We start from the raw sequence: 13,682 nt of genomic DNA, 5'->3' as shown, positions 1-13,682 counted from the left end.
AAAGGCTGTTTCCTTAAAAAGAGAAACATTCATATTTTGGAAGACAAAATAATGTGTTTAAATTTTTATTTGTATGTTTCTGCATTCCCCTTGTAGAGATTCCAGAAAACGGAGCAAAAAGCTTTCCCCCGCCATCATAGCCAATTTGCTGTCTTGCTTGACAATGGGGAAAAAAAAAATCATTTTTATGATCTTACAATGTTTTCACTTTAACAATCACAAGGATGACCTACACAGAATGAAAACTGTTTCAAATCTTTGAGAACAGCCTGAGTAGACTTAAACGCAATTTGTTTACTGGCAATCTGTCAGAGTTACAACATGCTGAGAATGATTCTATCATACAGTATTAATGTTTTATTAAATAATAGAGAAACTGATTACAAATGCAAGGATCCAAGAAGACCTTAACAGTTGCACAAAGCTCTATGGAGCCCAAATTTTAAAGCTAAGTGCAAGATTATCACTCCCAATTGTGCACCAACTCTATGGACCAAGACTCTACTCTCCTTGAGGTCATCAGCAAATTCCCATTGACTTCAGTGAGAGGAGGATCAGGCCCAACATTTCTCAGCAGTATTTTACAGCTTTAAGACTTGCCCTTCTCTTGAGTACAGTCAGAGAAGGGATGGCACACAAAACCCAGAAGAGGAACAATGAATGGGAGCAGTCACATGTATTGTACAGATATGTAACCAAGTTGCGAAGTTCACATTTAAAATTTGACCCACAACCAAAATTCCCTGAAGCTAGAAGAGATTCAAATTGATTGCTCTGGTTCAGGCCCACTTCTAATACTATAAAAATCAGCCAGTGTTTGAACGTTTACTGCAATAACTGAGCTCAATAAAGTAATTGAAGAACAGAGCCCGAAAATTCAGATGTAATTCTCGCAGTTCATGGCAACTGCACTTGTATTTCCCATTCCTGGACCAGCAAGGGCACCAAACCCTCAGGCTTCTCCAGCTGTTGCCTCTCTTGGGTAGAGATCTACATCCTTCTCCCTTCTGACCAGGATATTTCCAAGCTGCACAGTTCCCTGCCTTCGCTATGTATTTCCCAGCACAGACAGGTTGCACAAGGACATCTGCTGGCTTTTTCTTCAGAGACAGTTGACAAGTGTAATTGCTATGGTTATAAGTATCACACCATTTTTTCTAAGCAAGCTTACTTTATTCTTAAGGTAAAAAGAAATGCAGACAAAACATTAAAAACAACAAAAGAATCTACATGCATGTTAATAAGCTTATATTGGTTAACCCCCACACCTAACACAAATTCTGGCAGGATGTGTCTTTTAATTCCCTCACCCTAGGGGAGTCCTTGTGGTCACAAGTTCATTCGAGCTTCAGCTCAGAACAAGCACTCTCATAACATGTTCAGTTCACCATTTATACACTGCAGGGGTCTTTATCTGGAATTTCCAGAAACAGGTAATTAGTACACATTGAGTCTTTCTCCCCAGTTGATATCCACAAAAGGTTAGCTTCAGAGGGGAGAATTTGCGCCATTTCACACACAGCTGTTCCAGAAAAACCTATGAACTTCCTAATACCTTCCAGAGATTGTATTATCTTGTCTTCCCGCTAAAGAAGTTCCATAAAATCTCAAAATGTACATAAATATTTACATTTCTAAGACAGCGTAGCCCAAAAGGTATTAACCCTAATTCAGTAAGTTTTAACTTTGTTCAAAAACGTTCATTATGGATATTGGCTCATTATGGACATTAATGCTTATGATAATTTTTTTTAAAAAAAAATTTTCATTAATTTGGTGCACTATATAGTGAAGGACTCAGAATTCGGCAAAAAAAAATCAGAGTTAGCTAGGGACAGGTTTACTGCTGACAGAAACTTTTTTTAAATTTTCCCACTGAACTCTGGTAACACATCTCAGTTCTGGCCTGCAATATATAATTTTAATATTTGCCTGTCAAGTTTCAGTCCAGCATGAGATTTTACAACATGGAGACTCAGACAGACCAAGAACTATACTATAGTTGTACTAGGAGCTGTCACTATAATAATTTTTCCTTTCCCTCTCTGTCAGTCTGAAATTTTTCCCATATTCTTCACTGATGTCATCTCTTCTCTGAATAGAATATCTTCATTTTTAAAAGTCATGCAGTTTCCAGAACCTACTTTCTAGCTAGCATATTGCAGTCCTGTTACTTCCTTATCCTCTTGTTATTTTCAATCACTTCATTACATTCATTGTCCCAGCTTTCACCCTGCATAGTTGTTCTAGGTTTATTCCTTCTTCAGTATTTCAGAGCCTTCCAATAAGAAAAAACAACAATGAATTGTTTGTTTCTTTTCTACAAACGTAATACAATAAAAGCTTTGTTATCCAGCATGTTAGGGGAATGGGGGGGTGGGGAGGCGTGCCAGTAAGTCAAAAATTCCAGTTAACTAAGAAAAGGAGTACTTGTGGCACCTTAGAGACAAACCAATTTATTTGAGCATAACCTTTCGTGAGCTACAGCTCACTTCATCGGATGCATAAAGTGGAAAGAGTTATACTTACCAATGGAGGGAAGGAATTTGAGTGTGGGAGGGAGCTCAGGGCTGAGAGTTGGGGTGTGGGCTCTGGGAGGGGGCTTGGGGTGCAGGAGGGTTTTTGGGGTGCTGGATCCGGGCATTTCTCACTTTGGGCAGCTCCCCAGAAGCAGCGACATATCCCGGCTGCTCCTAGGTGGAGGTGCAGCCAGGAAGATCTGCCCACTGCCTCCGCCCGCAGGCGCCACCCCTGCAGCTCCCATTAGCTATGGTTCCCGGCCAATGGGAGCTGCAGAGCCAGCACCCGGGGCAGGAGCAGCACACGGAGCCCCCATGGCTGTTCCTCTGTCTAGGCGCAGCAGGGACATGTCACCGCTTCCGGGAAGCCACACGGAGCCAGGTAGGGAACCTGCTGGCCTCGCGCCAACTGGACTTTTAATGGATATTAGAAACGCCAGTTTCTAGAGCTTTCCAGCTGGTGAAGTGCCGGATAACACAGCTTTTACTGTAGTGACTTTATACCATACAACTCCATTCATTTCCAAAAGGCAGGAATTTATTAGACAAGAGTAAAAACGGGAGGGAGGGGGAGAATACTAGTTAGTTTCCAAGATATAAAAAATTGGTTGATTTTTTTTTTAAATTAGAGTTAAAAAGTTTCTTGTAAAAATCAATTTGGTTTGACCAGCTTCAATTAACAGCTGGTTTAACATTTCACTTTGCATATTCATTCTTCCCCCTCTCCAACCCCATTCTACACACCACCACCTGCCAGATCAAGACAAGATAACACCATCAGACTACAACAAAAGAACAAAAAACAGTCACTGAATGTTTTTTTAGCAACATTACAGTAAACAAAATTCCTAATCACACAAGATGTGACAGACACACATGTTTTTAAAGGACTACATAATTCAGATAAAATTTATTATTTTATTTTGCATTAGCTGCCAGGAGGTGAAAGGCCCACTTTTACTCTTGGGCTTCTATTTCCATCTGCCTATCGTTCAGTATTTTTCTACTTTTCTTTTCCTATTTTCCCCTTTACATTCTTATTTAATGTCCTCAGATTCAGCAAAACTTTCTCACTTATTCACTTAGGTTACCACCACCATGGCCTGGCCTGAAGTTCCCAATTAATTCTGCATTTCAGAGTTGCATGGATGCTACAGTTAAGCAGTCTGTCCTCAAACATAACCCTTTTCCTTTATTATTAACAGTCAGAGAGAGGCATGAGAAAGGAGGGAGGAGAGGAAGAAATGAACAATTAATTTTCTAACTAAAGAACTATGATTCAAGTCAGACAGCTGAAGTGCAGCACCCACCCAACTGTCATCAGAGAGAGTGATTTAAGATTCAAGGACAACTCCTGGTGGTATTTCTAATTAATATGATTTCACTTTAATCTGGATCAGCAAACAGCAAAGTTCATCATTTAAATATTATAGCAGGAGAGATCAGATACCACCGTGATTGGTGCACTACACACAGACAAACAACATTGAGAATGAAGAAATGTATTTTATGGTATTAGCAACCATGATAAAGATGAGAATTTTTTTTTAAATGATCACGTTCTCTATTACTTTTGACCATGTAAGAGCAGAGTCAAAATGCAATGTCCAGAGTATTCTCCAGTAGTGTAAATGCACAGAAATACAGCTTGAATGCACAAGAACATCTTCAGGCTCCAGAAGAAAATTACTTCCAGAGAACGAAATCCCCCGCTGTTGCCAGTGCCAAGACAATGTCTTGGAGATTAGACAAGATCAAACTCTGATCTTTACCTCCTAGGATAAAGATCATTCCTTACCAAATAGGCCTCTTCTTGGAAAATTAAAATTAACCCTACCAGTCTGAGCATAAGTGTAGTAGGAGAAACCCTCCCAAAAGATAAGACACTGGAAACAGGAATTGCCATACTAAATCTGACAATAGTCCATCTAGTCCTGTATCATTGGTGGATAACTGCAAGTATCAGCTGCTTAAGAAAAAGATGCAACAAACTCTGCAATAAGCAATTATGGAATAACACAAGGGAAGTTTTCTCCTAACCCCATATAGTTAAAGGCAGGCTTATGAGAAAGTTTGAAAAGATTTTAAACTTGATTTATTTTATCCATCTTGTTCTCAAATATTTAAAAAATCTAGGAAGGAGTATAACATACTCGCTTCAGAGCTAGTTCATTCCCATGCTCTTACGCTCCTCCTTGCCAAACACTGAGCATACACAACCATTCACATATCTGAAGCTTCCCTAGGTGCTCAACCAGCTTCTATCAGTAAAATGCAATAAAGGGAGCAATCAGTGAGGCCCTTAAATTTCAGCATATTAAATACTTGACATGCTCAGGGCCCATAATGGTGAAGTACACCAGAAAAAGAACATGCAAATGTCATAGTAAGGCAACACATAAAAAGTGTACTTCCTTACCAACTGAATTTTTAAAGGTTCATCACTAAAACAAATACAAAATGAATGGAGAACACTCTCACCCCACATTCTCACTTAATTTTTGTAACATCTATGTAGTGTAGGGAACTTCCCGTGTTGAACATTTAAAGAATTCCTTCACTAGAGGCCAAATTTCAGCGTCTTTAATGGAACAAAGAGAGTGTCACTCCACTAAAGATTTGGCAGTATGATACTAGATCTATGACTTACAAAGAGCAATAAGACATAGGGATAGCAGGAGGGTTAAAAGTAACAAGGTTTTTTTTTTAATGTGTAAATTCTATGGTAAAAATATGCTTACATAATGGACAACAGGCAAAATATAGGCTACATTTTTGAAGGAAGGGGAATATAGGATGTACTGTAGTCACTTGTGCTTCCAATAACAACACTACATGAAAGAAAAATGAGAAAGGACTTACTTTTAAAAGTGCCAGCTAACCTCAAAATAGCCCTGCCATGAAATTACCACAACTAACAGTGTGCTCATTTCCCTACTTAATAAATAAAATTAGTACTCAGGATAGAAAAATTTGGTTTAAAGCATTAGCAAACAATCATAGAAAGTGTAATGAGCGAAAGAGCCAGAAGGCTAACTACTCAGTACACATGTAGCATCAATAGGACAGATAAGTTATAAGAAGTTACTGCACTCTGATGTCTATTAAAAGGTAAAGATAATATGTATAAAGTAGATAAAGAAAACTATTGCTAACTTGAATAAATACTGAATGAATATGACAATGATGCAGTTTATAAAGCCTATAACAGAATGTAGCATGAAATGAGTTTTAATATAGCTATCCTAATATAACTTCCAACTGTTATCAGTTCACATTATTACAATAATTGCTAGCTCTGCTGACTGGGAATTAATTACATGCATTTTATTGTTTGGGGGTTTCTTAATTGTACTCTACACCACAGAGTGATCCTTTGTGTTGATTAAAACAGAGTTCACACCAATGGTCCACCTGAATTTTTAGGTAAAAGGGATGAAGATTAAAAACAAAGATGGGACATGAAAGAAAATCCATAAAACTAAAAGATTTCATTTTCCAAACACACCCCCACATGCAGCACCTCCTCACCAAAAAAAAAAAAAATGCTCTCTGTAAGATATAAATTGCATAAACATTCTTTTTGTAAAAGGTTAGAGGCTGCATTGTATGCAGATTATGACATTTAATTTGAGGAAACTGTCAAAAAAAGCTGATTTGCATGTTTCACATTTTTAAAAAATCTTAATTAAACAATTCTAATCCTTTTCAATGTACACAAGGACAGATCACTTGCATAGCTTTTCCTGCTGTTTGTTTCCTTCTTGCTATACCTTTCAACCTTTGGCTGGATTTAAAATGAAGTGTAACACTGTATGCTAATCAATAAACTATTTGTGGCTTACCTTGGCACTGAAATCCTTGTTTCCCAAATCCCCTGTAAGGGAAAAAGACAAACACTGTCTTAACATAATTTAGTTATAGCTTCTTCCCACTAACCTACTATAATAAAAAACCTCATATTAAACTACATGATTTCAGGTTTTGTTAAGAAAGCAACAGCTTTTATAATACAAAACAAAGCATTAGCCCATCTATTTCACATATGAGAATAGCAGTAGATTCCAGCTATGTAATTTCATTTTCTGGCAAACCATTATTTTAATTTTATTTTACAAGCAATTTTGGATCCACAATTATTGTCATCTGTGAATATTACATAATGTTACAATTCACTCCGTGCCATATGTATACTTACAATATTATAAATACTCCAACTGCTAGAGAGCTATAAAAAGAACCACAGTTGGATTCTAAGATCAATCTCAATATGCATACTAAAATTCAACTATATAAAACAGCGACTGCAGGATGGTCAGGAGACAGATGTACAGAAAGGGGTTTGACAATGGTTGTTTTGGGGCTACTACAAAGAATATTCACCTAACACAAAGAAAATAAATTAATAATGGCCGCTGCTTTAATAACTATTGTAATTCTAATCTTTTAAAAATAATTCTATTAATAAGCTATCATTGTTTGAAACAATGATTTAAACATGTACATAGTATTAGCTATTGTACCTAGAGTTTAATGTATTAAATCTCACAAAAACCACCACCTCATTTTTAATTTTGACATGGAGTTTTCTGTCCATCAAAAAAAAAAAAATTATTTTCAGTACTCATTTACACACACACACACTAAAAAAAAGGAGTACTTGTGGCACCTTAGAGACTAACAAATTTATTTGAGCATAAGCTTTCGTGAGTCTCTAAGGTGCCACAAGTACTCCTTTTTTTTTTTTTTGCGGATACAGACTAACACGGCTGCTACTCTGAAACCACACACTCTCTACATTCTCTCTTTTGAGGATGTTTTTTAATCTGAGGTGTAGTGTTTTTTCTGAGAGAAAATAAAACCAAATTACAACAACAAACATCCAGCAAAAGCCATTACATCGAATATAGCTCCCTTTAGCAAAAATAGGTATGAAGTTTAGCTACAAAATTGACTAAATAACAATAACATCTCTTCCTCATATCCAAACATTTATTGTGATTTAGAGAAAAAAAATCATTTAGAGAAACCTCATGTAACTTGAGTAAAAGTTTAGTTCAAATTAAAGTTGACATTAAAGGGACACTCAACTTTACAAAACAATTTACAGTTTTCCCTGAAATGTTTTTCATACTGTTATTACAAGTGACATCTAAGATCATGGTACTGGAAAGATTATAAAATTGTATTTGTTTATTTACTCTGAGTATATTTGACAATACTTGGCATACAGTCTTTTCACTGTTTCCCTGTTTGTGTGGGTCTTTCACTTCATAACACACGAGAGAAAAATTGTTTTTGTTTTTCTAAAATATACAAATATAATTGTAAAACCACCAAAACAGACAACAGAACTAAGGCTGGACACAGAACCTGAAACTACTTTTAGGTTGAAGTGAGCTGTAGCTCACGAAAGCTCATGCTCAAATAAATTGGTTAGTCTCTAAGGTGCCACAAGTACTCCTTTTCTTTTTACTTTTAGGTTGTTTCTTTATTTTGTTAGGTGATTAGATTTCAAGACAACAGTGTTCTTTGAACAGCTAAACTGAGACTGCATCCTTTCTTCGTGGTTTGTACTGAAACACACTAGTTCACATTCCAAGTCTGTTCTATGCAATCTTTTTTTAATCCAAAATTTCACAAAATAAGTCAAACCTTGGGTAGAATTTCCTTTAAACAAATTTGGCAAGTCTAAATAAGAAACTGCTACCTAGTTCAATATTAAGATCATCAAGTTTGATTTAAAAAAAAAACCCACACACATTTGGAGAGGAACTTCATTCCACTGAAGTATTACATGTTCTTTATTCACTCCTCCAAATGTTTAATAACAATCACATTCTTGATTTTTACCCCTCAACTGGAAATTGTTATGGGGATGCAACAGTTAGGTGTCCATTTAATGACCTCTGAAGATACCATACTTGCCATGTTTTTGGTACAAAAGCACCAAATATTGCATCTGACTTTAAACCAATAATGAAAAAAAAATGTACTCAAGCAGCTGCATGCTGTCTTTGAAGAACATTTAAGAGCTTCCTAGACTTACTAGCAAGGAAAGACCACAGCGTACAACTACTCTTGCCACCTGTCAACAACAGGATATCCTTGCACTTTCAAATACATCCTGTAATCAGGTGCCTTTTATCAGGGCGGTATTGTTTTTAAAAACTGCGTTATTTATCTGTACCAATACATGCTGGCAATAAACCCTGCAGCATTCTTTCACACCTGCCAAGTCTCACTCTTTTTGGATTTATTTTAAAGCAGTTTTTAAATTCTTCTACTTTTACAATGAAGGGTTTTGCAATTTCCCTCCAATTGTGATAGTGTGAGAAGCCAGAACGTATATTTCCCTTTTACATCGTTCTACAGCAGGGGTCCCCAATGTGGTGCCCGCAGGCGCAATGGCGCCCACAGGGGCAGTTGTGTGCGCCCGCAGGACACCGTGCTGCCGAAATGCTGCCGCCGAGCGTGGCCACCGGAGAACTGCCCGCTGAAATGCCACCGAGAAGCGCTGCGGTTTCTCGGCTGCATTTCAGTGGCGGGGTGTCTGGCGCCAGCCACAGTCTTCTGGGAAAAGGAATATGCTATTCCCACAGAAAGGTTGGGGACCACTGATCTACAGTCTGCCGATGTCCATTTCAGCCACTCCTCCCCACATATATTTTCAACAGTTTGTTGCATGCTCCCCTCTCACGCATTTTATTGTGTTTGCTAATAGAATCAGTCTCTCTCTTCCACGGCATCCAAGTTAAAGCACGCAGTACAAAGAGAGAAACTGGGAATGTACAGTAGGCCAAGGATCATGCTGCCCAGTGCATGCTGAGGGAGCCAGCCAAGTGCAACGTGCACACAGCCAGTTGCATGCCTTCCCGTCACCATCTTCTCACACGGCTGAGCCCCAAGGAACAACAGACCTTCCTTTCAGCAGTGCTTAGATCACCACCGCTCTCACTAACACCAGTGGGAAGGGTGGCTGCTCTACAAATTTGAAGATAAGCCCCCAGGTCTTTCCTCTCTCCACACAAGTTGTAGTATGCAACAAAAAGAGAAGGAAGCACATGAATGTATATAATTTACAAGTGAGCCAAGTGTCCCACCCATTCCCACTGTCTCATCCAGCTCAGGTCACGGGGTATGAGTGATCAGCCTGCACACTACTCATTTTTGCCCTTCTTAGCAGAGGGTATAGAATCATAGAATATCAGGGTTGGAAGGGACCTCAGGAGGTCATCTAGTCCAACCCCCTGCTCAAAGCAGGACCAATCCCCAATTTTTGCCCCGATCCCTAAATGGCCCCCTCAGGGATTGAACTCACAACCCTGGATTTAGCAGGCCAGTGCTCAAACCACTGAGCTATCCCTCCCCCTACAATGCAGCTAAGCCAACCACATGCAAGCACACACTGAAATTGCCCTGTCTGGCATAGGTTATGAGTGAGCGGAGTACACCACTTGGCCAAGCGCATGACAGGGACTAACTATTCAGTTTTTGCTTCTGGATCCTGAACGGTTTGTTGTAGAGCCTTGCAACCTGCCCGGGACCCAATTCCCAGTATCAGGTTTGAGTCCATCAGGTTGGGTCTGAAAAGAACCAATCTTCTCGGATTCAGGTCTGGTCAGGTAGGCTCTGATCATCTCCTCCTGCTGTGAGGTCGGTGCTGCAGCAGCTGCGTGCCCCACCCCTGCCAACCACCACCACCTCACTGTGCTGTGAATGCTGCGGACTGCACTCACGAGTCACAGCACATCTCACTCCGCAGCGCACACAGCGCAGCCAGGCAGCAGTGGCAGGGCACACACCTGCCACTGTGCTGACCCCATGGGCAGGAGACGGCCGGAGAGGATTCACAGGCACGAGAAGTGAGAAGCCACTACCCAACTGAACCCCAAGTACGAGGTGGAGGCAGCCCTGACACCAGTTTGGAGAGAAGTGTCGGGTCCAGGTTGGATCTAAAAAGGACTCGACATGCTCAGGTCAGGTTTGTGCCTAGGTTGCGTTCTGGTCAGGCTTTAAAATTAAGCCCGAGCAGACCTCTAATTTGATTATTTTGTTCTCTGTCTCTCAGCAGCCTCTTTCCTAGACTTGCTAATCCAGAGGCACCGGCTGCAATCTATTTTCTCGTCTCCCTGCCCTCCACAGGCAGCAACAGGGAACACAGGAACAGCAACTATCACAAAGATAATGAAAAGGCCACAAAAGTTTTGCTGAATGACTAGAGATTTTTGCAAACGCTGGGAAGTCCCTTACCAGATTAAATCAGTGGCTGTAGAACCTGGGCAGGATGAGATTAGATGTATGTATGCCAGGAAGGATAAAGTGGGCACATGTGGGAGACTCAGCAAATGAAATCAGTGAAGTGACACCAGAACTTGGGTTGGGGGAGGAGGGATAAATACGCATGGTGGTCTGGAGGAGATGGGGTGTGCTCCGTGTATCACAATAAGGAAACAGATGTTTAGGGGATGGAGAACAGTCCAAGCGATTATCCCCAGATTAAGCTGATCCTCTGGCTGCAGAACATGGGTTGGATGCATATCAGAGGACTGCAGGGAGTGTTCATTTCTTGCCCAAGGGTCATTTCCCAGGAGTCCCCAGGGTGCATGGTCTCCTGAAGAGACTCACAAAACAAAGTGCAATGGCTGCAAAACAGGGGTGCGTGTGCATTATGGCACGGGTCAGAGAACATAATGGGAGGTGATGTAGAGTTGTTCTCAGGGTTAAAGCTAGGGGATTCCCCAGTTAAGAGTCACCAGTGGCTGCAGGATGTGAGCAAAATGCATTCCTATAGGAGAATTACTGGGGAAGTCGCCAAATGAAGTTAATGTACTAAGTTAATGTAGTTAATGTACTGCAGAAGGTGTGCTGGGCAACGGGGCAAATATGTAGATATGTTGTGGTGGAGGCAATATGGGGGGTAAGGAGGAAGGTCACTCGGATTAAATGAGTGCAGTAGGGCTGCACTACATGGCCTACCTAAGGTGATCAGATATGAGGGAAGGCATATGGCATGGAGGAAATCCTCCCTAGCAAGGTGTGGGAACAGCAAGGTACAAGTGGTACGGTTGGGTCTCTCACCAAATTCAATAGGTGCAGCGGCAACATAAGGAGGGCTGGCTGAGGTGGGTAGTTCATGATGCATCCCGAATCATGGGGGGAGAGGACAGATGGTACAGGCAAGGTAGCAGGGAGTCTCACCAGACGAAATCAGTACAGTGGATGCAAGAAGAGGGCTACCAAAGAGGGCAGTGCGGGGGGGTGATATAGGGAGCAGGGGGTGCATTGGGGGGCTCTCTCACCAGAAGACGTCAGTGCAATGGCTGCAGGAAGAGATGGTATAGGAGCAGTATACAGGGGTCTCTCACCAGATGAAGTCAGTGCAGTGGCAGCAGAAGGGTGGGTGGCTCGGATAGTATAGGGACCAGGGGTGGTATAAGGTCGTGTAAGTGGCAGGAAGCAATATGGGTGTGGTATACGGGCAGGGACAGTACAGGAGCAGGGCAGGGGTCTCTGACCAGGTGAAGTCGGTGCAGTAGCTGCAGGAGAGGGTTGCCTGGGGGGCACTATAGGGTGGTGTAAGCTGCAGGGAGCACTACAGGGGTGGTATAGGAGCAGGGGCAGTACAGAGGTGGTACAGGAGCAGTACTGGGGATCTCTCACCAGATGAAGTCAGTGCAGTGGCTGCAGGAGGAGGGTTGTCGGGGGGGCGGTATGGGGGGTTGAAGATAGCAGGGAGCAATACGGGGGTAGTATAGGGCCATGGGCAGTACGGGGGCAGTGCAGGGATTGTATAAGGGGGTCTCTCACCAGACGAAGTCTGTGCAGGAGGTGGGTGCCTGGGGGGCGGTATAAGGCAGTGTGAGCAGTATGGGAGTAGGTATAGGGGTAGGGAGCAGTACAGGGATGGTATAGGGGAAGGGACAGCACAGAGGTACATAGGGGGTCTCTCACCAGATGAAGTCAGTGCAGTGACTGCACGAGGGGGGTGACTAGAGGATGGTATAAGGGGCAGGGGCGGCACAGGGGTGGTATCGGGATAGGGGCTGTCCAAGAGAGGTACAGAGGGGGTCTCTCATCAGATGAAGTCGGTACAGGGGCTGCAGGAGAGGGGTGACCGGGGGGCGGTATAAGGGGCAGGGGCAGCACAGGGGCGATGTAGGGACGGGGGGGTCTCACCAGATGAAGTCGGTGCACGGGCTGCAGGAGGGGGTGACCGGGGGGCGGTGTAAGGGGCAGGGGCAGCTCGGGGGCGGTGTAGGGATGGGGGGGTCTCACCAGATGAAGTCGGTGCACGGGCTGCAGGAGGGAGTGACTGGGGGGCGGTGGAAGGGGCAGGGGCAGCTCGGGGGCGGTGTAGGGACGGGGGGGTCTCACCAGATGAAGTCGGTGAAGGGGCTGCAGGAGGGGGTGACCAGGGGGCGGTGTAAGGGGCAGGGGCAGCCCGGGGGTGGTATAGGGACGGAGGGGTACGGGGGGGGGTCTCACCAGATGAAGTTGGTGCAGGGGCTGCAGGAGAGGGGTGACCGGGGGGCGGTATAAGGGGCAGGGGCAGCACAGGGGCGATGTAGGGACGGGGGGGTCTCACCAGATGAAGTTGGTGCAGGGGCTGCAGGAGGGGGTGACCGGGGGCGGTGTAAGGGGCAGGGGCAGCCCAGGGGCGGTGTAGGGACGGGGGGTGGGGTCCCGAGGGGGGGTCTCACCAGATGAAGTCGGTGCAGGGGCTGCAGGAGGGGGTGACCGGGGGGCAGTGTAAGGGGCAGGGGCAGCCCGGGGGTGGTGTAGGGACAGGGAGGTCCCAAGGGGGGGTCTCACCAGATGAAGTCGGTGCAGGGACTGCAGGAGGGGGTGACGGGGGGTGGTGTAAGGGGCAGGGGCAGCCCGGGGGCGGTGTAGGAACGGAGGGGGGATCCCGAGGGGGGGGGTCTCACCAGATGAAGTCGGTGCAGGGGCTGAAGAAGAGGGTGACCGGGGGGCGGTGTAAGGGGCAGGGGCAGCCCGGGGGCGGTGTAGGAACGGAGGGGGGATCCCGAGGGGGGGGTCTCACCAGATGAAGTCGGTGCAGGGGCTGAAGAAGGGGGTGACCGGGGGGCGGTGTAAGGGGCAGGGGCAGCCCGGGGGCGGTGTAGGAACGGAGGGGGGGTCCACTCTGAGATAGCGCGT

The 13,682-nt window shown here is 43.8% G+C and overlaps 1 protein-coding gene across 1 annotated transcript in view; it reads right to left on the bottom strand.

Annotated features, from left to right (window-relative positions):
- PRKCA (protein kinase C alpha) overlaps positions 1 to 13,682 on the bottom strand; it is a 324,685-nt gene that overhangs the window by 309,279 nt on the left and 1,724 nt on the right. Inside the window, exons 2-3 of the mRNA XM_073311390.1 lie at positions 13,008 to 13,028; positions 6,365 to 6,396 (exon numbers count right to left, since the gene is read on the bottom strand). Of these exons, the coding sequence (XP_073167491.1) occupies positions 6,365 to 6,396; positions 13,008 to 13,028 (53 nt within the window). The remainder of the gene's footprint in view (positions 1 to 6,364; positions 6,397 to 13,007; positions 13,029 to 13,682) is intronic.

This window comes from Lepidochelys kempii, chromosome 14 (genome assembly GCF_965140265.1).
Source record: "Lepidochelys kempii isolate rLepKem1 chromosome 14, rLepKem1.hap2, whole genome shotgun sequence".
Classification (NCBI taxonomy): Eukaryota; Metazoa; Chordata; order Testudines; family Cheloniidae; genus Lepidochelys; species Lepidochelys kempii.
Note: the sequence above shows the minus strand (reverse complement) of the source record. Positions and strands in the feature narration are given on the sequence as shown.